Here is a 25,611-nt window from a genome sequence, read left to right as displayed (position 1 = left end):
TCTTAAGAGTCCCTTGGACTGCAAGAAGATCCAACCAGTCCATTCTAAAGGAGATCAGTCCTGGGTGTTCTTTGGAAGGACTGATGCTAAAGCTGAAACTCCAGTACTTTGGCCACCTCATGCGAAGAGTTGACTCATTGGAAAAGACTCTGATGCTGGGAGGGATTTGGCGGCAGGAGGAGAAGGGGACAACAGAAGATGAGATGGCTGGATGGCATCACCGACTTGATGGACATGAGTTTGAGTGAATTCCAGGAGTTGGTGATGGACAGGGAGGCCTCGAGTGCTGCAAATTCATGGGGTGACAAAGAGTCGGACATGACTGAGCAACTGAACTGAACTGAAGAAGCAATAGCAACAGTTGGATCAAAGGGAAGACAAAACAGGTGTATATTGTAACTGAATCCCTAAACGTAGTACTTTAAGATGATGATTTGCCTTTAAGTGTTCAGTTTGGAGCATATGATGATGATATCAAGAAATCTGCGTTTCTTTTTATTTCTTCCCAGTGGTACAGGACTGTGAGATGGGTGGAAAGGAGCCCTTCCCTGCCGGCTGCCGGCCCACCCCCGTGACCTGAGCTCTGCCACAGCTGCCCTCAGTGTTGGGCAGGTGGCACTTTAGGCGGAGGGCGCTGGGCTAGGCAGGAGAAGAGGCTGGGGAAGAGTGGGATGGACATCCATAGAGACTTGCCGGGAGGAATCTGGTGTTGAATAGTTTGGCCAAACTGAGCTTCCCCACGATGACTGGCAGTGGCACTTGGAGCCCGTAGCCCCCCCCAGTCCTGCCGCCGGGAGCTCACTGCGGCGCATGGGGTAGGGAGGGGGGACGCGGGGCCCAGCGCAGACTGGCAGAACCTGGAGCCTCCTCCCCTTAGGCTGCTTCTTGCTGCACTTAGAATTTGGCCGTGCGTTTTACTTGGAATAACTCATTTTAAATGAACTTCCCGAGTTGAGAGTTCTGGGTTTCGGGTCAGCTCCTTCCAGGGTTCTCACCCCAGTGGCAAGCCCCTCTTTCTCTGAGACTGGCCACGTGCCTTGTCTTGTGTGGTGTCAGGCGCTGGGTTAGGCGAGAGGGACCCCTGTGGCCTCGAGGCATGGGCACTGCTTCTCTGGGCCGCCGTTTTGAGCCAGACTCTAGCGTGGCTCTGCCCAGCCCGGTTCAGAGCATCTCTCAGGGGCACCCTTTCATGACGGGTGGGAACCTGAGGAGTTGTGTGTCTTCCAGCTGCCCAGGGCTCTCGTGTCAAGGCCCTGCTGTAGAGTTAGTCGAGTGGCCAGACCCCAGTGCTCCTCCTGTCATCCGGGGGCTCATGCTGCCTCTCATCCCTCGTGATTACCAGACTGTTTACCTCCCAGAGTGCTGGGCTTGAAGTTACATTAAAGGGAAGGTATTTGAGAGAGAAAAGAAAAAAAAAAAAAACCTCAGTATTTCCAAGGACAGCTTAGTTATGGTGCCTTTCCTTTCACAGCCTTCTGTCTGTCCCGTGGGGTGAATTTCCAGCATTAAATATACACTTCAAGTATATTGGGGGCTTCCCTGGTGACTCAGATGGTAAAGAACCCAGCTGCAATGCAGGAGACCTGTGTCCAATCCCTGGGTCGGGAAGATCTCCTGGAGAAGGGAATGGCAACCCATTCCAGTATTCTTGCCTTGGAGAACCCCCATGGACAGAAGAGCCTTGGCGGGCCACTGTCCACAGAGTCGCAAAGAGTCAGACGTGACTGAGTGCCTGACGCTCAAACACATCATCTGTGGCTTTAGTTGTAAACCGCATCGCATGCTGGCAGAGCAGCACTCCGTGCAACCTGACCGCAAGCCCGGGACCTCTCTCTTCTGACCATAAAGCAGTGGGCGGTGGTGTCACTCCTGAGCGCTGCCTCCTGCTGTCGCCCACAGAGTAACCACAGCTGACTAGAGTGTGGACACGGTCTGCGGTGAGCAGAGGTTCTGAGCCAGGGTTCCTGGAGCAGCAGCGCAGCTCCCCCCAGGGGAACCCTTCAGGGACTTGGGCCTGCCCAGGCCTCGGACACGCGGGGCGGGGCCTCGCAGGTCACTGGGACAAGGGCTGAAGTCTGAGAACTACTGGCTTTAGCCGTTCCGGTGTCACTGATTTTCTACATCAGATTCCTAGTTTGGTGAGGTTTTAAATTTAAGTCTTATTTTTATACAAAATGATTGGCAGACTTTCACTAAGCTTGAGAAGCAAAAGCTCCCTGTAAAATGTGCATGGCCCCGGCCAAGAGCTGTCAAATGAAAAATTCTGTACTTAAGCAGGTTTTCAGTGTATGTATCTTTTCTTGATGGTATGAAGAATTTATTTAGGCTTGACTGTTTTTAAAAACCATAATGAATGTATAATTTATGTTAAAAGTGTGAACCCTTTGTTACAAAGGAAAAGTAATTTTATGATTGGTTGCCTCTTGCCCCATCAACTCCATCTATTACTGTCATATTAGTCCCACCCCTGCTGTTTGCTCGGAGCCTTTAAATTTCTGTATTTAATTCTTATGATAAATGAGTCACCATAATCCCATGGAATTAGGTCTTTTCAAAACTGAAACTCTTGAGTCACAGAAGATAATCAGCTGTTCAGAATGATGCTCTGGATGGCCAGCATTCCGAGAATGTATTCAGACCGAAACTTTGCCTACCTCCTCTTTTTTCCCCTTTTACACATTAAACAGGTTGAGAACTAAAAAATAAAATAAAATTTATATAGAAAGGCAAAAGTTCTGGAAAAGCTAAAACAATTCTAAAAGAGAAAAGTGGAGAGTCAGTTTACCCAATTTCAAGACTTATTACGTAGCTACATCATTAAGACTCTGGTATTGGTGGACGGATAGACACTTACACCAAAGAAACGGAAGGAGAACCCAGAAATAGGTCACCACGAATATGCCCAACAGATCCCTGACAAATGTGCAAAACCAATGCAATAGGGGAAAGATAGCCTTTCCAATAAGTGATGCTGGAGCAACTAGACATTTATAAGAAAAATACTGACCTAAATTACAAAAGCTAACTAAAAATGGATTACAATCTTGAATACTAAAACTGGAAAATTTTACAAAAAAAAAAAAAACACAGGAGAATATCTTCAGAACCTAGGACTAGTCAGAGAGTTCTCAGACACCAAAACATGATCCATAAAATGAAAAATTAATAAATTGACTTCATCAAAATTAAAACTTGTTTTGTGAGAGACCCCATTAAGGAGATGAAAAGAAAAGCTAAAGATTGAGAGAAAATATTTGCAAACCACATCTGTAACAAAGGACTTAAAGAACTCTCAAAACTCAATAGTAAAAAACAAAAAATCCCATTAGAAAACGGACAAAAGACATTTCATCGAAAAGGACACACAGATGGCAAATAAGCACATGAAAAGATGTTCGACACTGTTAACCACTAGGGACATGCAGACTAAAACCACTATTCATAATGGCCACAAACTGGAAAACAACCCAGATGTTCTTTAACTGGTGAAAGATTAAATCAGTATGGTATACTCACACCAGGCAATAATACCACCCAGCAATACATTTTTAAACCATTAAATTGTGTATTTTAAATGAATGAATTATAAAGCATGTGAATTAAATTTCAATAAAGGCACTATTTAAAAAGCAAAGGAGAAAAAAGGAAAAGAAGAAGGAAGGAATGGAGGGAGGGAGAAACAAAAAACCTACCAGGCTGAAAAATCTTGTAGTAGGGACTATAGGCCACGTTTAACCCACCGAGCTTCACTGAGATTTCATACCGCCCAGCTCTGCGTACAGTGAAAGCCACCTTGACCACATTGGAACTGGGCTCCTGGAGGACCTCCTGGGTCACTGGAATGTCCACTGCCAGCTCAACATGAGAGATGTGGACTCTTAGTCCCACAGGCCGGTGTGCAGGGAAGGGCTGCCCGTTCTTATAGAATAACTGTGGTGGGGAGAAGAGGGACACCCATTGGTGAGCAGGGGGATAACAGCTGTGCAACTTGAGAGTGTGTGGGGTGGGAGCGGGTGGCTGGTAAATCCCCACACCCACCTAATCTTACAGGCCTGCTCACACAAGGAGAAACAAATTCTCTCCATGCTTCGAAGAAAACCATTAAATCACAGACAGATTCTTAACCATTTCAGAGGAAAGGGGTGAAATATACTATCGAATCCACTTCAACTTGACACTTAATGAACCACAGAGGCCGCCTCCCCTGTCTTACTCGCCCTTTTTTCTTACATTTATCACTGCTAGCTCAAGCATCAGGGGAAGTCAGTGGGTATCACTGGCACTGAGTGAACAGAAGCTCTAGGCAAGGCTGGGGGTTTTGGACTATGAAACTAAGAAGAAGGCTGCAGTGCAGAAGTCACTGCAGAGGCAGCAAACTTTCTGCAAAAGGCCAGAGAGTAATACCGTTAGTTAGCAGGGCATACATAGTTACTCAGCTGTGATTAACATCTCAAATGTGACAGCATCTATAGGCAGTACAGGAAGATGAATGGGTGCGAATGTGTTCCAGTAAGCCTGTATTTATAGAAGCAGGAAGTGAGCTTGATTTAACGCTTGGGCCATGGTTTGCCAACCCCTAATCTACAACACCTACCCTCTTCAGTAACATTTTTCTCATTGTGAAAATGTAACATTAAGCTTTATACTTCTTCTAAGCTGAATACCTATTAAAGCCAAATGATAGAAAAATTGACTCTTTAGATGTTAACAATTCCCAAGTTCCTGGTGGGGGTAGGGGGGTGAGATGGGGGAATTGAAAAACAAGGGAAAATATTAACAGTCCAGGCCAGACCGGACTAGGCTCTGGAAGGCAACTGACTCAGAAACCCCAGTGCGTACAGAGACAGAAACATTCCCTTACATGCACTCGGAAGGCCATGCTGTGGCCCACCTCATAGGGGTCCTTCCAATCCCAGGAGACTTTGCAAGACCGGGGATCCAGGTAATTTCCCCGCACGTAGTCATATATAGTCCGGTCCCCTCGGCGTTCGCGGTCCTCATTCTGAAGGAAGCTGACTACACGTGCGGCAAGCTCAAAGAGGAACTTAATTGTGAAGAAGAATGCAACCACAGACACTGTGATTCCACCTATGTGAAAGAGAAAACACACACCACCTTCCAGTTACACATTACAGCTTCTCCTTATGGAACAGGCCAGCCATCAGTCAGGGGAGAAGTCCAAAGACCCACTCTACTGGGTCACCACCTCTGTGGGTGAAGACAGGAACTTCCTTCCGTACCAGGGTCAAAAACGAAGGTCCTTGGGCCAAATTCCACCCACTGCCTGTTTTTGCAAATAAAATTCTACTAAAACACAGCCCCACCCACTCATTTACTATTGTCTAGGGCTGGTTTTGCCCTAAAACCACAGAGTTCAGCAGTGGTGACACAGAGTGTATGGCCTGGGAAGCTGAAAATATTTACTCTTTGGCCCTTCACAGAAGAAGTCTGCCAACCCTTGTTCTATACCATGGACCATATACAATGCCTACCCACAAGCTCCCTGCCTGTGCTGGGCCCTGACAAGAGTAGTAAAAAGAATGGGTGTTCTGCTCTCTCCAGTTGGAAGCCCTCCCCTTCCTTGTCCACTTGGCAAAAGCCCCCCCACAGTCCCTACCACAGTCAGGGGTTCCTTCTGGGCTCCCTCAAACTCCTGTACATTGATTCATCTACTCAACGTTTCTCCCCTTTGTGTTACGAACTTCATGGAGGCAGATTTTTGCCTTATTTGACTTTGACTCGACAGGAAACAGTGTCTGGCACTGGCTATAATTACTCAATAAATATTTCTCAAGTGAATGAATTCCGCTGCTAACTCTGTGAAGGTACATTCTGGCATGATTAGAAATATTTCTAAGTCTCTTTTCAAGGACAAAGAGGGAGGCAGAAAAGGATATAAGCAACCCTAACCAAAAAAATGAGAGAGGGCTCTCTCCGTGACGTACCAATAACGTAAAACATCAGGTCCCTTCAGTGCCAACAGACAGCCGAGGATCACAGCTGCAGCTGCAAAAGAAAACATGTTTAGTTTTTCCTGACTCTTCCCTGCAGCCGCCTCAGGGAGAGACAAAGCAGAGCATGTGGCTTGAGCCAACCATCTCTGGCCTTCCTGTCCCTGCTCTCTCTCTAGCTTGACAGGTGCCCTACAACACTGCAGAGAAACAGACTGCATCACTGCCCCGAAAAATTTCCAATCTACCGACCACCCTAGGAATACCACAAACAGCCGCTTCTAATTACGAAATGCAGTAACATGGCTTTCATCTTCCTGGATCCAGGGCCCCAAGACAGTTTTCCCTCCCCCATGCAAAGTAGTGCTAATTAACACAAGCAAAGAGGATAATGGAGTCACTTTCCCCTTACATTTGCCTTCTGGAAGTAATTCATCTAAGTAGAAATAGTTATATAAAATGTGGATTTTTTTTTTAAAAGCAAGGATTATTATCATCATGTTGGCATTATGTAATTAAAATGAACTCTGGGTCATCTCAATAATAAGCGGTGGGCATGTAAGAGAAGCTGGCTTTTTTTTTTTTTTTTTGCTGTTACCAATCAGACAAACTAATGGGCCTTGTGAAAGATGAGCCCAGCAGAGGCCAAGGAGAGGAACCAGAGGAGGAGACTGGACTTCTCATCCCAAGTGATGTCTGCCAAGGTCAGAACAATTCAGACAGGGGCCAGAGTCTGAGGGGAAACTTTCACTATTAGTAGAGTTATTCCAGAGTAAGACTTCAATCTTCTTACTCATTTGAACCACCCAAGGTACTGCCAAGGAAAAATGCAATGCACACTGACATTCCTATCTCACCCCTGAGTTCTGACCTTAGCAGGCTATACGTGCTCTCCAGTTCACAGTGCACTAAAGTCACTCTTTAAAGTCAATAGATATTAAGGTTATCAATGTGATCTCAAGCCAGCACCTTTCATCACCACTAATATATAACTTAGAGACAAGACATATGAAAATTTCTATGCTTGGATTTGAGAGGAACCAAATCACTTTTTTTTTTTTGAACAGCTTGTGCTTTGATGTCTAATTGTGCTGGGAAAATTTAGGAGAAAGAGTGGCTGAAAATGGCCATTAGATCCTTTGATAACAATATATCCAATGGAAACCATAGGGAGTAGGTAATCTCAGGAGTGGCCATGTCAATTTTCTTAGAAATCACTATTGAGACTGGTGTCTCAAGTCCCACCAGAAAAGAAATCCACATATAGAACATTAGCGGTATCAATACACATGGGTTACACTGCTCTCCAAAGGGTCTACAGAGACAATACACTAACTCAAAATTTGAGATCACAGCTAGCAAGTCTCCTTTCCAAACAAATATCTCATCTCCGAGGCTGAAAAGCTGTTATCATCTCTCTAAAAGCATCTGTCTGTGCCTTACAGGATGTACCAGGCAACTTGGTGGAACCAAAACCAGCAGTTTAATTGTCTCAGACACTCTCTCAGTTGGATGTCATTCAATCTGATCCTGGATGTGAACATTTAGTCCTCAGCAAAGTTACAGCACTCAGTAGAAAATGAAGTGTATGTAGGTGATGCTACAGACTTGTGTCTTAAGTCTCTTACTCCCTGGAGGAAGCAACACTAAATTCATGGCACACATCATGAGGGCTGGGGAAATTCCTATGTACTACCTCTCTGACAACTACAACAACATTTCTGTGAGAGGCAGCTGACAAGCAGTAAGTCAGAGCCAAGAGACCAGTTCCAGGCTGCAATTGTATGACCTGTCTAAGCTTCGGAGTTCTCACTGCTGTAAAAAGGGTTGAGGTTTAATAATTCCTATGGTACCATCTCCTTTAGTGTGACAGGACTTCAGTATAACTCTCCACAACTATCAAGACTCTTAAAAAGTATAGCAAAAAAAATAATAATACAGAGAATGAGGGTATACCGAGACTAAAGCTAGACTACGTGCATTCAAATCCATTCTCTGCCACTCACAACTTATTTAATCTCTCTATAATTTGCCAGTTTCCTTATCTATCAAATGGGGCTAATATTTGTGTGTACTTCATTGGGGTACTGTGAGGATGAAAAGGGTTAATACATGTAAAGGGTTAATACTTGTAAACAACCTAGAATGGGGCCAGTGAGTTCTCAGTTTTAAAACTATTACTCTAACTATTATCAATAGTAGCAGCAGCATCACTGCTTCTTTGCTTCAGAGCCAATGAGAAACTGAGGGAACTCCTCTATAGGGTCACACTTCATTCAACGAGAAACGCATCACAACTACAATATGAAAGGCTTCCTTAAGCCTTCCTAATCATACTTAAATCCTTGAAAATTTTTATAATCAAGAGTTTAAAAAAATTCATACTAAAATAATTCATCCAACAAATGGTGAGTACCTACTTCATACGCCAGATACTGGGGGAATGGTATACAACAGCCATAGTCTCAGTCCTCATGGCTGATAATAATAAACTTGACTTTGTTAAAACCTTGTCCATCTCCCCATTCACTTATTGCTCACCCAAATCATCACCACCACTGATCTAGATCACCTACACCTTTTCCAATACATTAATTCTACTTTTCTATTTCAATTTCCTCTATTATTTAGAACTCAGCATACCAATTTTTTTTTTTTTTTTAAACTCTCTTCTCCATGAAGCCACCTTATGACCAGGGAATTAGCTCTGTCAATTCATCACTCATTAATGTGATCTTTATGAACTATCCCACTTCTTGACAATACCATTCCAAAAACCCCCCCAACAATACTTTACCCAGCTCTCAATTTTGCCCATGGTCACATTCTAAACTCGCCTTCTGCATCCTCTCCCTCTGGATGCTGTCACAAAGCCTCCATGCCTTTGGATACAGGGTTTCCTTTTAGGGTGACCCCCCAAACCACTTTTATTCCAGATTCACTTCTTCTGTGGCAGTTTCTGTCCTCTTACTGTACCTGTGGTGTGCTCTCTGCCCCATCTCTCCTCCCGTCCCACCTCACAGCAGTAAACCCATAAGTTGCAACTCCCCTTACTGAGTCATTACCACAGGCCAACAGTGTACTAAGTGTTTCACAAGTTAGCCTAAATAATTGTCACCAATACAACTTGGTAAAATGAGCATTATTATTCTCATTTTAAAGACTTGAAAAAAAAAAGCTAGGGTTGGAAAAGTTGACTTGCTGAACATCTCCCAGCAGGATAAGTGACTCAAGCCCATGTCTAACTCTGAAGCCCAATGTTCTTAACCTCATATAACTGTGAATCATGAATCACGAAAAAAGAGTGGAGTCATACGGCTAGTGAAGTATTTGGGGAGAGAAAAGATTTAAGAAAACAGGTAAAATAAAGTATGAAAAACATTACCCAATCTTACCGAGGCTAAAATTAGAAAGATAAATGTTTATGGCCTCCTTTTTAATCTTTTGAAATAAAAATAAAGCATTACAAAGGAAAATGGAATGCAGTACCGATTATCTAATGCAGAAATATCGCTTGCTTACTAAAAGATCCCGGGCAAGCTGCTTAATACTACAGCACTTTGGCTCACATTATCTACAAAAGAGGGAAAGGGGAAATACTTGAAGCTGTTTGTCTCAGGGGAATGTTAGAAAGTTGACTGACACATATTCTAAAACTCTTTGCCTTTTTTTAGTACAAAGATTTATAATTACAGTATCAAATAAATTTTAGCCCTAACATTGAAGATCCAGTGTGAAAAAGTCAATTCCCAGAAATGGAGAATTGATTTCTTCATACTTGAATATGCCCTGCTGGGAATAAAGTCAATTCTGACTGCAACTGTGCACGTCAATGCTAGCTAGGCCTCGCTGAGAGAACTCAGAAACTGGTCACTGAGTCCATATTCTCCATCCTAATAAGAAGTGAACCTTAACTAGCCTATCACCTTACCTTTAAACGAGGTCCCATGTTCTAAGAACCGAGGGGAGCACGTCTATTCACCAAAGCAGGTACCTTTCGGCCACTTTCACCTTGTCTTCCAACTTCCACGTGAGAAAACAGCTGCAAGGTCAACAGAAAGTGTCCATCAGATCTTCAGGAAGGGTGTGTCACACAAGCAGAGGGTCAGTGTTTCTGGAACGAACTGCCTGAATTCCTGGGTAGAGAAACATAATCCCCAAATACATCATCTCTGGACCTCTTTCTAATGCAGGGTGCAGTCAGCTGCAGAAGGGTGCTTCGGGTCTGCTGTCTTAGGATCCTATCCTACAAAGAAAAAAAGGAGTCAGTGGGATAGGTTTTCATTTCTCAAAGAGAACTCCCAGCAAACAACAAAGAAGAGGCACAGAATAGGCAGTGGAAACCCTGTGGCACCAAAAATAACCAAAGGCAGGTGAACCTCTGACCAAGCTTTTCCCAATTAAAATCATGAGAAAAGCCAAGAGGCGATCTCACCGCCTTAGCTGGTCACTTCCCAGAAAGGAGCTCTGGCACTTCAGTTGATTCCAACCCTTCAGTAGAAGCAAACCAGAGCACAGACTTAAGAGTGAGTCTCCTCCCAACCACACAACCAGTTTCACTTTAATGGGACAGGGAACAAGGTGAAGAGAAATGAAAGGAGACGATAGTGGGGCCAGGTTGCAGGGGGCCTTAGAAGCCATGAATAAGGAACCAAGGGAACACTCAGCTGGAAAGAGGAAACCACCCAAGAGCTTGAAAACCTAATCATCCAACTAAAAAGTAAATTAAAAAATAACCTGATCAGTCAGCCTATATACAGTTTGCTCCCTTTATGCCTATGTATGCATTTCCAAGACAGGGTTAAACAATACTGACTTTATGTTTACTTTTAGTACTGACTTTAAAATTTTAGTAAAATTTGCTACTACGGGTGAGGGGAAGTTTTCTGTGAACATTCAAGATAAAGACACTGAGTAATAAAGTTGAGTAAAGTCCATCTTTACTGACCAAAGATATTCATGAACTAAATGTAGCAGAAAGGGGGTTCTAGTAAGAACAGCCACCGTACAACAAGAAACTACTGATGACTAAGTGAAGAGACAGTCCCTTTCCACGTGGCAGAAGCTGTTCTGAGTCCTTCACGTGTATTAATTCACAACCCTCAGACAGATACAACTGTCTCTATTTTACAAATTAGGAAATTGAGGCATTTTCTCAAGGAACTTTCTCAAGATCACCACAGTACATAGTAGACTTGAGTCAAACCCAGACAACCTGGACTCAGATGCCATGCTTTGGATGACCACTCTGCTGCCTTTTTATAAAGGGAAACTAAGAAACAAAATTAAAAAATGCTAACAAGAGCCAAAGAACAGAATGGGTGAAAGCCACCAGATCAAACAAGTTGGCAAACTTTTATAATTAAAAATAAATAAGCATGTGTTATTATTTTAAAATATGGTGACAGACTTGCCAAGTACATCAGCCAAAACCTGGGTCAACTAGCAACTGGAACCAGTTCAAACGAGCCACAAACAAGAATCACATAAACTATAAGAGATCCATCAGAATGTAATATAAGCATTTAAAAAATGATACTTTTAAGGAATAACAACCCAGTGAATCACTCACAAATAAAATGTTAAATGAAAAAGCAAGCACAAAATTATTTACATGAGTCCAATTGTTAAAATATTACATTATATAAAGAAGACTGGGAAGAGCAACATAAAAATGTTCATAGTGGTCATTTTTTGGTGTCTGGAATTACAGACATTTTTTTCTAACTGTACCTTTTAGTGTTTTCCAAATTCTCTTTTTTTTTTTTTTTTGGTCTCACCATGTGGCATGTAGGATGGATTGAATCTGTGTCCCCTGCAGTAGAAGCAGAGTCCTAACCACTGGACTGCCAGGGAAGTCCCCCAAATTCTTAATGATAGGAAAACATGTAAGAAGTTTCTATTTCTGAACAAATACTGTGTTTTGTTTTGTTTTTTTCTAAAAAAGGGAGAGAACAGGCAAAAGATCTTTATTTTTCAACCAAGGAAACAGTATTTTAAAACTAATTAAATATAATAGAACGTACTGAACTTTTATTTCTACTCATAATGATCTCAGTGGGTCTCCAACCCTGTGATCAGCTATTCGATTATTAAATCAAGTAACTCCTAGATCTTACATCATCTTTATGGTGCCCCACAATGAACTGCCACACTTACCTCTGTTCCCCACGCTTCAGTGCTTCTAGTGAGCTTCAAGACTCAATTCAAGCCCCCAGCCCCTTTCCTGGTCCAATTCCTAAGACCCTCTGAGGACTCCCCACACCAGGCAGAACCAATCACTTTCTCCTTTGTGATACTCCTATGCTGAAGATACCTCTACTGAAGCATTTATTAGTCTGTATTATAAGTATTTGTTTATACAGTAGTCTCTCCTAATGAACTGTAGGCTCCCTGAGGACACTTACTGGGTCTTACTCATCTTTGCCTCCCAGTGACTAACATGGTATTCAAAGTCATCTCAGAGTCCATATTTTCACAAGTTCCCCAGGTGATTCCTATGTGTGTTAAAATTCAGGAAGCATGGCCTCAACTCTAGAGCAGCCAGCCTGAGAAGGCACCTACTATTCTGCACCTCTCTATGAGGTTCACGGGTGATGCTGACGCTGCTGGTCTGCAGACCATGCTTTCAGGAGCAGCAAGGGTCTACAGCAGGAGGAGCTGGCAAACTACAGCTTGCAGGCCGAATCCAGACAGTCACTGGGTTTTGTTTAAAAAAAAAAAAAAAATTTTGTCAGAAAGAATGAATGCAGCCAAGTTCCTTCGTTTACATTCTATCTTTGACTGCCTTTGAACTACAACACAGAGTTGAGTAGTTGCAGCAGAGATGTATGGTCTACAAAGCTTTCCTATCTGAGTGTCTACAGAAAAAGTTTATCCACTTCTGGTATAGACGACTTAGTTTTAAAGTTACATAAATGTGTAGTATTAATAAACTCATTTTTATGTATCAAAAAAAAGCATAAAAATCACCTTCCAGTTCTACTGTCCCTGCTTAAGAAAACAGCTATAAAACTGGCGATTTTATGCAAATGTGTCTCCTGGCTAATTTCAATTGTCATTTAAAAGTTTTATGCCTTCCATACCCCAAATAGGCATTTTATACAACCATTTCCCAAAGTATGTGCTTCATACAATCATGCTTAGATTTCATCAAGGCTACAATTTCCTAAAATCAACGAGTACCTCAGGGACCAAATACTGTACCTGGGTTTCTAAAATTATTGCCATACATACTGACTCTGTCACTACTTTTAAAGTGCTATTCTAAAAAGCTGTGATCCCTGTATAGCACAGGGAACTCTATACTCAGGACTCAGTAATGACCTGCATGGGGAAAAATCTAAAACAGTGGATGGATGCACATGTATAACTGGTCCACTCTGCTGTACACCTGAAACGAACACAATGTTGTAAATCTACGATAATCCAATAAAAAATTAACTTAAAAAAAAGTATGTGAAAGTCCACTTCAGAATTCTGGTACATAAAGGGATAAAGAGATAGGCAGCACATAGGAGTACCAAATAATAACCACTGAGTCCCACAGAACGAGTCAGGACAAGAGAAAGATGTGTGCTTTATAAGATGTTAGTCTCAGGCATTCTCTACACAGAGAAGTGCCGACCTCAAGTCCACAGAAGTCGAATAAAAAACACAGATCATTCAATTAGCCAAAGGCCCACAAGTTAGAGTGGCCCAACTGAGGATGTTCCAAGAAATAACGTGCACTATCAGACACTTGAGAATATTAGTTTACCTTTTCCTTTGCTTAAATTTCACCCTTGGTTTATTCTCCCCACCACTAAATCCCACCATAAAAGACCACCCTCCCCTGTCAAGCTTATACTCTTGAGATATTTATACAGTTGTGTATTCCTGTGACCTTGGTTCAGCCAAGTTATAGTTTTCATTTGTATTCTTTCCTCATCCATCAGCCCCTCCAGTCTCTTAATCATTCCTGTGGGTCTTCTGTGAACTCTCTCCAGCTGCTCCCCAGCGATCTGGTAATGAGGTGCCTCCAAATGACTGCAGCCCTCCAGGAACAGCCTCGTTAGTCAGAACAGGGTGAGCTCACCCTCCTCGGTTCCATGACATAATACTCCCAAGCAGACGATCCCCCCAAACAGAAAGCTAGAATGTTGCTGTATTAGACTATAACCCATTCCATGCTTCCTTGATCTGGGCACTGGGGCATGCCAGAATGTGGTAGGAGACAGAGGATAAATGGACACATTCCCACTTGCATCCAGCTATCAGAGGATGAGGTGGATGGGGAGAAAAAAGTATTTTCATGTTATAACAAACTCATTTAGATAGTAAAATAGAATGCAAAACATGCATGAGTTTCTAAAGATAAAACATGGACACGGACATGGACATGTTCAAAACATTCATATGCTTTTTGTCACTGAGGCAGAAAGGCGACTTCAGGCTCTGTTCCCAGCCCCCAAAGGGTTACACACCCACTGTCCTCTCCCATTAGAGGTACCTGAGCTGAAAATTCTGAAAATCACTACAACCCCCATTCAACTTACTGGTATACTACCCATTATCACTCATTTCATATACTCACATTTTTTCTATGTTCCTCCATCCCTAGACATCTGTATTTTCTCTTACCTTAAACGCAGTTTTAGCAAATTCACTACTAATATCTCTCAGTTCAGTTCAGTTCAGTTTAGTCATTCAGTTGTATCCAACTCTTTGAGACCCCATGGACTGCAGCACACCAGGCCTCCCTGTCCATCACCAACTCCCGGAGTTTACTCAAACTCATATCCACTGAGTCGGTGATGTCATCCAACCATCTCATCCTCTGTCGTCCCCTTCTCCTCCTGCCCTCAATCTTCCCCAGCATCATGGTCTTTTCAAATGAGTCAGCTCGTTGCATCAGGTGGCCAAAGTATTGGAGTTTCAGCTTCAACATCAGTCCTTCCAATGAACACCCAGGACTGATCTCCTTTAGGATGGACTGGTTGGATCTCCTTGCAGTTCAAGGGATTCTCAAGAGTCTTCTCCAACACCACAGTTCAAAAGCATCAATTTTTTGGCACTCAGCTTTCTTTACAGTCCAACTCTCACATCCATACATGACTACTGGAAAAACCATAGCCTTGACTAGCCGGACCTTTGTTGGCAAACTAACATCTTTAGGTTCTTCTGTATCATTCCTTCTTCATTCATTTCATTTTTTAAGACTGTGTGCTAAAAGCTAAGGTCACAAGGATAAGTAAGACAAAGTCTTTTCTCAACCTCCATTAACCCTGTCCAATGTGGGAGGTAGATAATACAACGTAGCAGGTGTACAAAAGAGGAGAAAAACAATATGTGGAAGGCAAAGGAAGGAGAGAGGTTATCTTGCCTGAGTGGGGCTGTTACCTAACAATGAGTAGGCCTTTTGCAAGGCAGGGAAACAACAACAACCACCACCAATATCCTAGGTAGAAGGAACATCCTAAGTAAAAGGACTGAGTCAAGAGAGAGTGATGAAAAGCATTATGCAAGCAAAGTGTTTGGAAAACCATGGGGCTAAACCAGGGTGCCTGATACTAAGTACAGCACAGTGCAGTGGTTAAGAGCATGAATTTTACAATTAAGTGATCCTGAACAAGCTATTTAGCTTCTCTTCTGTTGCCTCGGGTATAACATGGAGATGCACTGAGAAAAGGAAGGAATTCAGCTGCCCTTGGGGAGCAAGACTTGGACTATAAGGGAAGGGAAGACCGGTTGAGACTGGAAACTAGGCCCAGGTGACTTGGCACCACAGGAGAGCCCCAGGGGATATGGCTCGATGTGCTACCCAGGCTTTGGGCCTGCCAGGTTATGATGGCGGTCTGTGCCCAAGCCACCCAACCCAAATAAATGAGGAAGACAGCACTGAGTGTACCTGAGGGAATTTGGTTCAGCCAAGTTACACAGCTTTCATTTCTGTTCTCTCCTCATCAGGAAAGATGGAGAGATCCAGAGAAATCTCATTTTGAACCAATGACAGCAACAATCCAAAACACTAAGTTTCTGAATTCTTTTTCCAGTATGATGATAAAAACAAGAATCCACCTCTACTGAGAACTTACTACGTGCCAGCACTGTGTGAAGTATTTCACGGATCATCTCATTTAATTCTCTCAGCAACCGTGTAACGTAACTGTATTATGATGCCTATTTTACAGATTAGGAAACGGAGGTACAGACAGCTAAAATAACATGTCTGTGGTCACTAAATTGACAACTGAAGGAACCAGGCAATGTGATCCCAGAGCCTACCTTCTTATCCAGGAATACTGATGCATCAAGAACCTCCAAAAGGGTTGGGGAGGGAGAGACATTCTTGGGATAGGAAGAAAGAGAGCTCAGAAGTATCTAATTTGGAACTTTAAAGGAATATGACTTCATTTGATTAGACTCTAAACAACAGCAACAAAGCCACAAGAGAAGTTCTTTAACTAAGGGAGTAACAGGATCACACATTTAAAGAGAAGTAACTCTGGGGGCAATGTGAAAGAGACTCTGAAGAGAAAGATCAATGGCTGAGAGACAAGAGGATACTGTCCAAGGAAGCTTCTAGGCACTGGTCGTGACGTAGACAGGAAGAGACTAGAGTGTGCATTGTTTCTGTTAGAAGCAACAGGATCAGTGATCTTCGAGACAAAAAGCCCAAAGGGAGCAAGAAGCCAAAGACAAGTTAGGATTTTCTATGCTTGGGAGCCTGGATGAATAATGACAGAGAATTAAGGAGGCAGAGCAGATATGGAGGGAAGGTAATGAGTGCAGAAGTGAACTTAAGTTTAAAGCGTCTACAGGATATCCCCTGTCAATGTAGGAGACGTGGGCTTGATCCTTGGGTTGGGAAGATCCCCTGGAGGAGGAAATGGCAACCCACTCCAGTATTCTTACCTGGAGAATCCCATGGACAGAGGAGTCTGGCGGCCTTTAGTCCATGGGGTCCCAGGGTCGGACACGATTGAGCAACTGAGCAGGCACATAGACGGAACATATCCAGATGAGAAAATCCACAAGACAAGTGGAAATCAGCATCTGAAGCTAGAGATACCAGAATCTGGAGGGCAGTCAAAAGACATGGGGAATGGGGAGAGACTGCTAGAGGGGACCAACTTTAGACATATCCTGCCCTTGCTTCCTCAGAGGAGCTAGCAAATCAAACTGAGAAGAAACTCAGAGGAGAAAAAATTTTTAAGTAATTTATTGGAGGCAAAAGGAAGTGACTATTCCTCCAAAGTGATGGTGAATTGTATTAGACCAAGTAAAGATTTAGGCCAGAGCGGGTAATTCAAAATCAGCCCTCATGTTTTTTTTCCTTATATGGAACTCTCATTCTCTGATACAGCAACTTCTTCATGTAAAATTTATATTTTATCTCCATCTATTTTTACAAACAATATTAATTTAAACTTGACCTAACACATAACTAGTAAGCTCTTTGCAACTCAGTTCAGTGCTATTATTTCAAAATTATTTTAATGTCTATAACAAATTCAGATCCAAACTTTAAACCCATTCTCTAATCCTGTATAAATTACTGCTACTGCTGCTAAGTCGCTTCAGTTGTGTCTGACTCTGTGCGACCCCATAGACGGCAGCCCACCAGGCTCCGCCGTATCCAGGATTCTCCAGGCAAGAACACTGGAGTGGGTTGCCATTTCCTTCTCCAATGCATGAACGTGAAAAGTGAAAGTGAAGTTGCTCAGTTCTGTCCGACTCTGAGCGACCCCATGGACTGCAGCCTACCAGGCTCCTCTGTCCATGGGATTTTCCAGGCAAGAGTACTGGAGTGGGGTGCCATTGCCTTCTCCAAATATATAAATCACTAGTAAAAAAAAAAAACCTTTGTCCAATCTCTTGTCAAAATCAGTTTCCCTAAAGTGTCATTTGTATGTAGTAAGTCACCAATTTAAAGCATACAATTAAGAGTTCTGACAACTGTATAAGGTAATGATATAAAATACAATCATGATCCAGAGCATTTCATAACCCCCCAAAGTTCCTCAAGACCCTTTGCAGTCCTTCACCCTCCTACACAACCACTGATGTACTTTACTTAGCTATAGTTTTTGCCTTTTGCAAAATGCCTATAAATGACATCACATAGAAAATACAGTCTTTCGTGTGTGATACAATACTTGTGAGCTCCATACATGCTGTTATTTGTATTGGTAGTTCATTCCCCTTTGTAGTAGTCACCCATGATGTGGGCATACAGTTTGTTTATCCATTCCCCAGCAAAGGACATTTGGATTCTATCCAGGGTGGGGCTATTATGGGTAAACATTCAAATACAAGTGTAATGTGGACATACGTTTTCATTTTTCTTGGATAAACAGCTAAAAGTGGGACTGCCAGGCCATGTAATAAGTATACATTTAATTTATAAGAAACTGGCAAACTATTTTCCAAAGTGGCTGTACTACCTTGCATCTCCACCAGCAATGTATGAGAGCTCCAGTTACTGTATTTACCTATGCTTGGTATTATCAATCTTTTAAATTTTACCCATTCTAATAGGTGTGAAGTGGTATCTCACTGTGGTTTTAAAGTCCCCGAGGACTAACAATACTGAACGTCTTTCCCTGGGCCTGTTGGCTATTTATAAAGCTTCTCTGGTATCCAAATCTTCTGTCATTTTTAAAAACTGAGCTGCCTTCTTACTGTAGTGTTGTAAAAGTTAAGTTATGAATACAAGTCCTTTATTAGATGCACATTCAGCAAATATTTTCTGTGACTTGCGTTTTCATTTTCTTAACGGTGTTGTTTAATGAGTAAAAGTTCCTAACTTTCCTAACTTGATGAAATCTAACTTATAAATTTTTTCTTCCTTCTACAGTTTGTCCTTTCTCGTATCTTAAAAAATTCTTTAAAAATCTTTGCCTAACTCAAGGTCACAAAGATTTTCTTCTAGAAATTTTATCTAAAAGCTTCATCTAAGAAAATCTCGTCAAAGTTTTTAAAAAGACTTTTCTTTAAAACGCCTGTATTCCATTTATCTCATAATTAGTCACACAATTTTATTATCCCTTTGTTTCTTTTAAAATCAACTTCCCTCATTACCAAGCACTATTGAAGTTATAGTCTATTTCAGAATTGTTAAGATTTTTATCTTTTAACAGATGTTCCCCTTCTTCAATCTAATAAATGGCATTTCTAAATGTAGGCAAGATTTTAGTCCCTCGGGTCTCTTCAAATTGACATAAAACTTCTGGACCCCTGACGTTGGTTCTTAAAAGGAACTTTACATTTCTTAATTCAACTTGGATTCCATTACATCAGTCTCTTTAAAATAAGCCAGAGTTCTTCAGACTCAAAATTAAATGAACAGGGTATACGAGTTTCTATTCTATGCCCCTTGGAATAAAATATAGTTCATAGAAAGGAGGAAAAAGGTATACAAAGCTAATGTGACTAAAATGGAGAAATGAAATGAGAAGTTATCATTGCTCATTTCCTAACTTCACAGGACGTCTGAAGAGAAACAAAGTAGAAAACTGGCTCATCAAGGCCCCTGTCACAGACTTTAAATCAAGAAAACAGCAGCTCTGATTTACAACTCCTTCTTACCCTGATGTTTTTTTCCTATTTACCAAGCTGATCTACTGCACCCGATCCACAGATTTAGAACAGACCCCTGTGTTCCCATACCATGGCAGCTTTTATGCTTAGGTGACCCTGGGCCACCGAATCTTGGTTGTAACAGGAAAAATTTTAAACTAATTCTCTGAATCTGACAAGCCGTCTCCCTCAATAAGTCTAGGAAGTTTTTATTTCATTAACTGTGCATGAAATGACAGGCAAACAGCCAGATCTACAGCCTAGTGGGGTGAAACTGCAACTATCACACATACACTCAAAAGCTGACCCAGTTTCTACCTCTACTACCATCTACTGGGCTTCCCAGGTGGCGCAGTGGTGAAGAATCCACCTGTCAATGCAGGAGACCAAGAGACGTGGGTTTGATCCCTGGGTTGGGAAGATCCCCTGGAGAAGGAAGTGGCAACCCACTCCAGTGTTCCTGCCTGGGAAATCCCATAGACAGAGCCTGGTGGGCTACAGTCTGTGGGGTCACAAAGAGTCAGACACACTGAGCGACTTAGCACATGCATACACGCACACACACACATACATACATACACACACATACACTGCTATTACTTTCAATCCTACTCTCATTTTTTAAGAGAAATAAATTGTTCATATAATCAGAAGAAAGAGCAACCTTAAATGAGTATTTTATACTTCTCTGATTAAGATTCTGGGAAGAAAAACTCAACTAGGCACAGAAATGGCCACTTAAGAGGGCTCAATTTGGAGAAACTCAACACATGTGGCATTCAAAACATAACTTCTGTTGACCTAATAACTAATCAATGTTACCAAACATGGACTTATTAATTTCAAATGTGTATTAAGACCTTATTACATGCCAAGCAATATGCTGAATGCTTCTTGTTGTTCAGTTGCCAAGTCGTGTCTGACTCTGCGATCCTATGGACTGCAGCAGGCCAGGCCTCCTAGACTCCGAAATAAGTAAGATAGTTCCTGACCCCTTGGAGACACACAATTTAGTAAAGAGCAAGACAAGAAATAATTGGGGATAGTTCCATGTAGTAAAATCTATGAGGTATACACACGGTTTTAGTAGAAGCTAAGAAGGGACCCATAATCAGGATCAGCTCTTAAGCTTCTCAGGAAACGTCACACCACCCTCCTGGGAGCAAAGCCAACTCTTCCACTGGCTTAACAGTGCTTTGAGCATCAAAGGCTACAAAAACCACCTATGTGGTACTGTTTATTCTCAAGGTCAATGACTTTCCTCAGCACTGGTCAGAGAGGATTACTGGACCACATACATGGCACAGAAAAAGCTCACTGAAAACCCCAATCTATTTATCAAAATCATACATGATCTAAATGCAGTGTGGTATCCTGGAACCGAAAAAGGATATTGGTGGAAAAGTTTTGTGAAATCCAAATAAAGTCTGCAGTTCAATTCATACCAATGTTAACTTCTTAGATGTGACAAAATGTTACCACGATTATGTAAGACATTAACATTAGGGAGAGATCTGGGTAAAAGGTACAACAGAAACTCCTTGTACTATTCTGCTTCTTTTCTATAAACCTAAAATGATTCCAAAACAAAATCTGGGTTTAAAAAAAGTACATATGGTTCCCCACTTTCCATTCACACTCCCCCTTAGGATTCTGATCATGCCTCCCAAGTCATTGCTCCAATTCAGGTAATGCTCGCTTAAAACATTTTTCAAAACCTTATCTGTTTAAATGGTTTTCTATAAACCATTTATGTAGCCCAACCAGGTTTCCTTCTTCACCAGGATATGAAAACCCAAATCATACTTGGAAGGTTTTAACTGTTTTCCTAACAGTTCTACCACATACACCAAGGGGTATCCTTGGAGCTAATCCTGCAAGCTCGGCTTCAGCAGTACATGAACCAAGAACTTCCAGATGTACAAGCTGGGTTTAGAGAAAGCAGAGGAACCAGAGATCAAACTAACGACAAATTCTCTGGATCACAGAGAAAGCAACAGAATTCCAGAAAAACATCTACTTCTTCTTCACTGGCTACACTAAAGCCTTTGACTGTGTGGATCACAAGCTGTGGAAAATTCTTAAAGAGATGGGAATACCAGACCACCTTACCTGCCTCCTGAGAAATCTGTATGCAGGTCAAGAAGCAACAGATAGAACTTATGTGGAACGACTGACTGGTTCAAAATTGGGACAGAAGCAAGACAAGGCTGCATGTTGTTACCCTGTTTATTTAACTTATATGCAGAGTACATCATGCAAAATGCTGTGCTGGATGAATCACAGGCTGGAATCAAGATTGTCGGGAGAAATATCAACAACCTCAGATATGCAGATGATATCAGTCTAATGGCATAAAGTGAAGAAGAACTAAAGAGCCTTTGATGAGGGTGAAAGAAGAGGGTAAAAAAGCTGGCTTGAAGCTCAACATTAAAAAAACTAAGATCGTGGCATCTGGTCCCATCACTTCATGGCTAGAAGAGGAAAATGTAGAAGCAGTGACAAATTTTCTTTTCTCGGGCTCCAAAATCACTGAGGATGGTGACTGCAACCATGAAATTAAAAGACGCTTACTCCTTGGAAGCAAAGTTATGACAAACCCAGACAGCGTATTAAAAAGCAAAGAGGCATCACTGTGACGATAAAGGTCCTTAGAGTCAAAGCTATGGTTTTTCCAGTAGTCATGTACAGATGTGAGTTGGACCATGAAGAAGGCTAAGTGCTGAAGAATTGATGCTCTCAAATTATGGTGTTGGAAAAGACTCTTAAGAGTGCCTTGGACAGCAAGGAGAGCAAACAAAGTCAATCCTAAAAGAAATCAATCCTGAATATTCATTGGAAGGACTGATGCTGAAGCTGAAGCTCCAAAACCTTGGCCACCTGATGCGAAGAGCCAACTCACTGGGAAAGACTGATGCTGCGAAACACTGAAGGCAAAAGGAGAAGAGGGCGGCAGAGGATGAGATGGTTAGATAGCAGCAGTGACTCAATGACCATGTGTTTGAGCAAACACCAAGAGATACTGAAGGACAGAGAAGCCTAGTGTGCTGCAGTCCATGGGGTCACAAAGAGTCAGACATGACTTAGCAACTCAACAACAATCCTTGGAGTTAAACTTCCCTAAGTGGACAAGCCAGGGGTTTTAAATAACCTGGGCTAGATCTCTGGATAAAAACAAAGGGAGGGACACAATAGTAAATGTTGTGTATTAATAAGTTACCTTTATCTAATCTCTGACCAAAAAGAATAATGAATAGAAAACACAATGAAAGCATGAGGAAGGACTTTTAAAGAAGCCAAGAGCAAATTTAAATCTCTCACTGACCAAAATTGAATCGCATTTCTTCTCCTAAATTAGAGACTGGTAAAGAATGGATGGAACTATTCTTAGCCAACCAGACCCATTCTTTGGCATGAAGATGTGGTTGGCTCCCCCTGAAGCACATGGCTCCAAGGGAAGAGAGAGAATACATGGAAGAAAATCTGTTGGGAGGAAATGGATGCTAGGGGTAGGGAGGTGGAGAAATCAACAAAAAGAATTCTCTGCACTTTATAACCACAGTAAGCTAGCAATTGAGGAATTTTAAATGTAAAAGCAACTTTTACAATGAGATTACTTTTGCTAGCACGTGTATTTTCTCTTGCTTTGTCAAAGTTCTTGGGGTGGACTTTGTGCAAAAACAACAACAACAACCAGAAGTATGGCTAGTAGACATCTAAGAGTAGCGGGCCTCGTGTCTGGTGGGTAGGATGTGTGGGGCACCAAATTCAGGTTCCTTGAACGGTTCAGGTGGAATCAGATGGCCTTGAAGACATACAGAAGCATAAAGACAAGTCATCTAGTTAAGTCAATCCCAATTTTTCATGGTAGAAATGTATTTTAAATGCTTTTTAAAGTGTTTTATTTCATTCTTTGTTTTTAAGGCTAGTCCAAAAAGAAGAACTATTTGTTAAAGGATAAAAATAGATGGATATGCATTGGGAAGAGAAGGTAGGAATCACACAGGAACACTGTATAAGATCTTAGAAGTACCTAAGTGAGAAGGAATCTCAAAACCATTAGTTGAGTGAATACACTAGACCATTTAATCTTTTAGTAAAATGTATTGTGTCAGTATTTTAAAAAATACAATGAACAGATGTTGACAATTAGCATCTCAACACCAAAATGCAAACTGCAGTGAAATGGATGCTTCAGCTAAAAGCTCTGAAAAACATGGTACAAATTCCTCAACTTCTCAAGGTAACAAAAATACATATTAAAATCATATGATACTGTTCCAATTCAGGCTAAATGGCAAGCCATATACTTACCATAACTGTTTGGTTTCTAATAACTAGATAAATACATATCTCCCTCTGTTAAAGCACATTTTGTAGTAATAGGCTTCAAGAGTCCCATCAGGAAAATGTCATAGAGACATAACACTGTATCAAGCTCCAGGCATGCTTACATATACACACGCTACAATAAGGTTAAACAACCTCAGAACTTTGGAAAAGTGAAGTGAAGTGAAGTCGCTCAGTTGTGTCCGACTCTTTGCGACCCCATGGACTATAGCCTACCAGGCTTCTCAGTCCATGGGATTTTCCAGGCAAGAGTACTGGAGTGGGTTGACATTGCCTTCTCCAGGGGATCTTCCCAACCCAGGGACTGAACCCGGGTCTCCTGCATTGTAAGCTGATGCTTTAGTGAAGCGTAAAAGAAGAAACAAAAGAAAGATAACTGAAATTTACACCTAAACTATTTAATGACTAAAGTCATTTAAAAGATAAACTGACATACTAGAATCCATTATAGTCATAAAATCCGATCTGTTATATGTTATAGCACTAAATAAATATTACACAACAGTACTCTGACCTGGTCCATTTCCAGAAAGAAGAACAGGTAGAATAAATTCTCTAAAATATTTCAATTCGCTACCCCCAATACAAAATAAAAAAAATTTTTTCTTAATATAATGTTTTATAGTTTAAAAAAATAAAATATTTCAATTTGCATACCTTGGTTCAACCACCTACCATAATTTATCTGTTCACAACTCTTTCTCTAATACAGGCCTGAGTTCTTGAAGAATAACCAGCACATTCCCTGCAGCAGAACGGGCCCTCCAATAAATGCCTCTGAATGAATGAACATGCAGCAGGAACGTACTTCTCAGGTATCCTGATAAACCAGTTCAATATCGATATCTTACAAACAGGGACTGCTGTACATATACCATGCTACCACATTTAGATGTAGTCGAGCTAACTGAAAAATAACTAACAGCAACTAATGTTTGTTGGGGAAAAAACTCCTATCACATGAGACATAAAAGTTAGTGTAAAGGGACCTTCCTAGTGGTCCAGTGGCTAAGAATCCACCTTGCAACGCATGGGACACAGGTTCAATCCTTGGTCAGGAAACTAAGATCCCACATGCTTCGGAGCAACTAAGCCGTCACGGCTCAACTAGAAAGTCTGTTCTCTGCAACAAAAGATCTCACACGACATGACGAAGACCCTGAATGCCACAACTAAGACCTGATGCAGTCAAATAAGTAAGTAAAGAAATAGATACATCTTCTTTAAAAAGTGTAAAAACTAACTTGAAACGGAAGAAAATATATGTGATTTTTTTCCCTTAATGGCCACAAAGTGAATACACATCGAACTTTCTAACACTGACCTACAAGATTCATCCTCCAAAATTTTAAAAAGCAATTTGTTAACAACTTACATTAGTAAGTTAGGCCAATTAGTGAATGGAATGAAATCCAAGCCCAATTATGTGTTCAAACTGTGGGTCAAATGCCTTGAGCAATTCTTTCTCTTCAAGACTGCAGAAAAGAACCAAACAACCCTCCTGACTGCTGAGAAGGACTAAAATCACTTATTTTTCTCACAAGTATGTAATCAAAATCGATTACTTTCTGCTCCCACCCAACACAAAGCAACACCATCTGTCCCTCCCATAACTACCAAAACATGCTATAGGATATCCTGGTACTTTATGAATCTTAGAACGTAAGAATCTTGGATTGGAACAAAATTACAAAGCAAAAAAAAAACAAATCCATATTTTCCTAAGTATGTTCTCATCCTCCATAGT

The 25,611-nt window shown here is 41.5% G+C and overlaps 1 protein-coding gene across 2 annotated transcripts in view; it reads right to left on the bottom strand.

The window, feature by feature from the left end:
• AREL1 (apoptosis resistant E3 ubiquitin protein ligase 1) overlaps positions 1-25,611 on the bottom strand; it is a 44,317-nt gene that overhangs the window by 16,648 nt on the left and 2,058 nt on the right. The window contains exons 2-5 of one of the 2 annotated variants that reach the window (XM_010855742.1): positions 9,883-9,993; positions 5,946-6,006; positions 4,862-5,088; positions 3,693-3,930 (exon numbers count right to left, since the gene is read on the bottom strand). In XM_010855742.1, the coding sequence (XP_010854044.1) occupies positions 3,693-3,930; positions 4,862-5,088; positions 5,946-5,961 (481 nt within the window). In that variant the 5' untranslated portion in view covers positions 5,962-6,006; positions 9,883-9,993. The remainder of the gene's footprint in view (positions 1-3,692; positions 3,931-4,861; positions 5,089-5,945; positions 6,007-9,882; positions 9,994-25,611) is intronic. The other variant, XM_010855743.1, reaches the window with a different exon arrangement.

The sequence above is a fragment of the Bison bison genome, unplaced genomic scaffold (genome assembly GCF_000754665.1).
Source record: "Bison bison bison isolate TAMUID 2011002044 unplaced genomic scaffold, Bison_UMD1.0 scf7180017864368, whole genome shotgun sequence".
Classification (NCBI taxonomy): Eukaryota; Metazoa; Chordata; class Mammalia; order Artiodactyla; family Bovidae; genus Bison; species Bison bison.
This window is presented reverse-complemented; position numbering and strand designations above follow the sequence as displayed.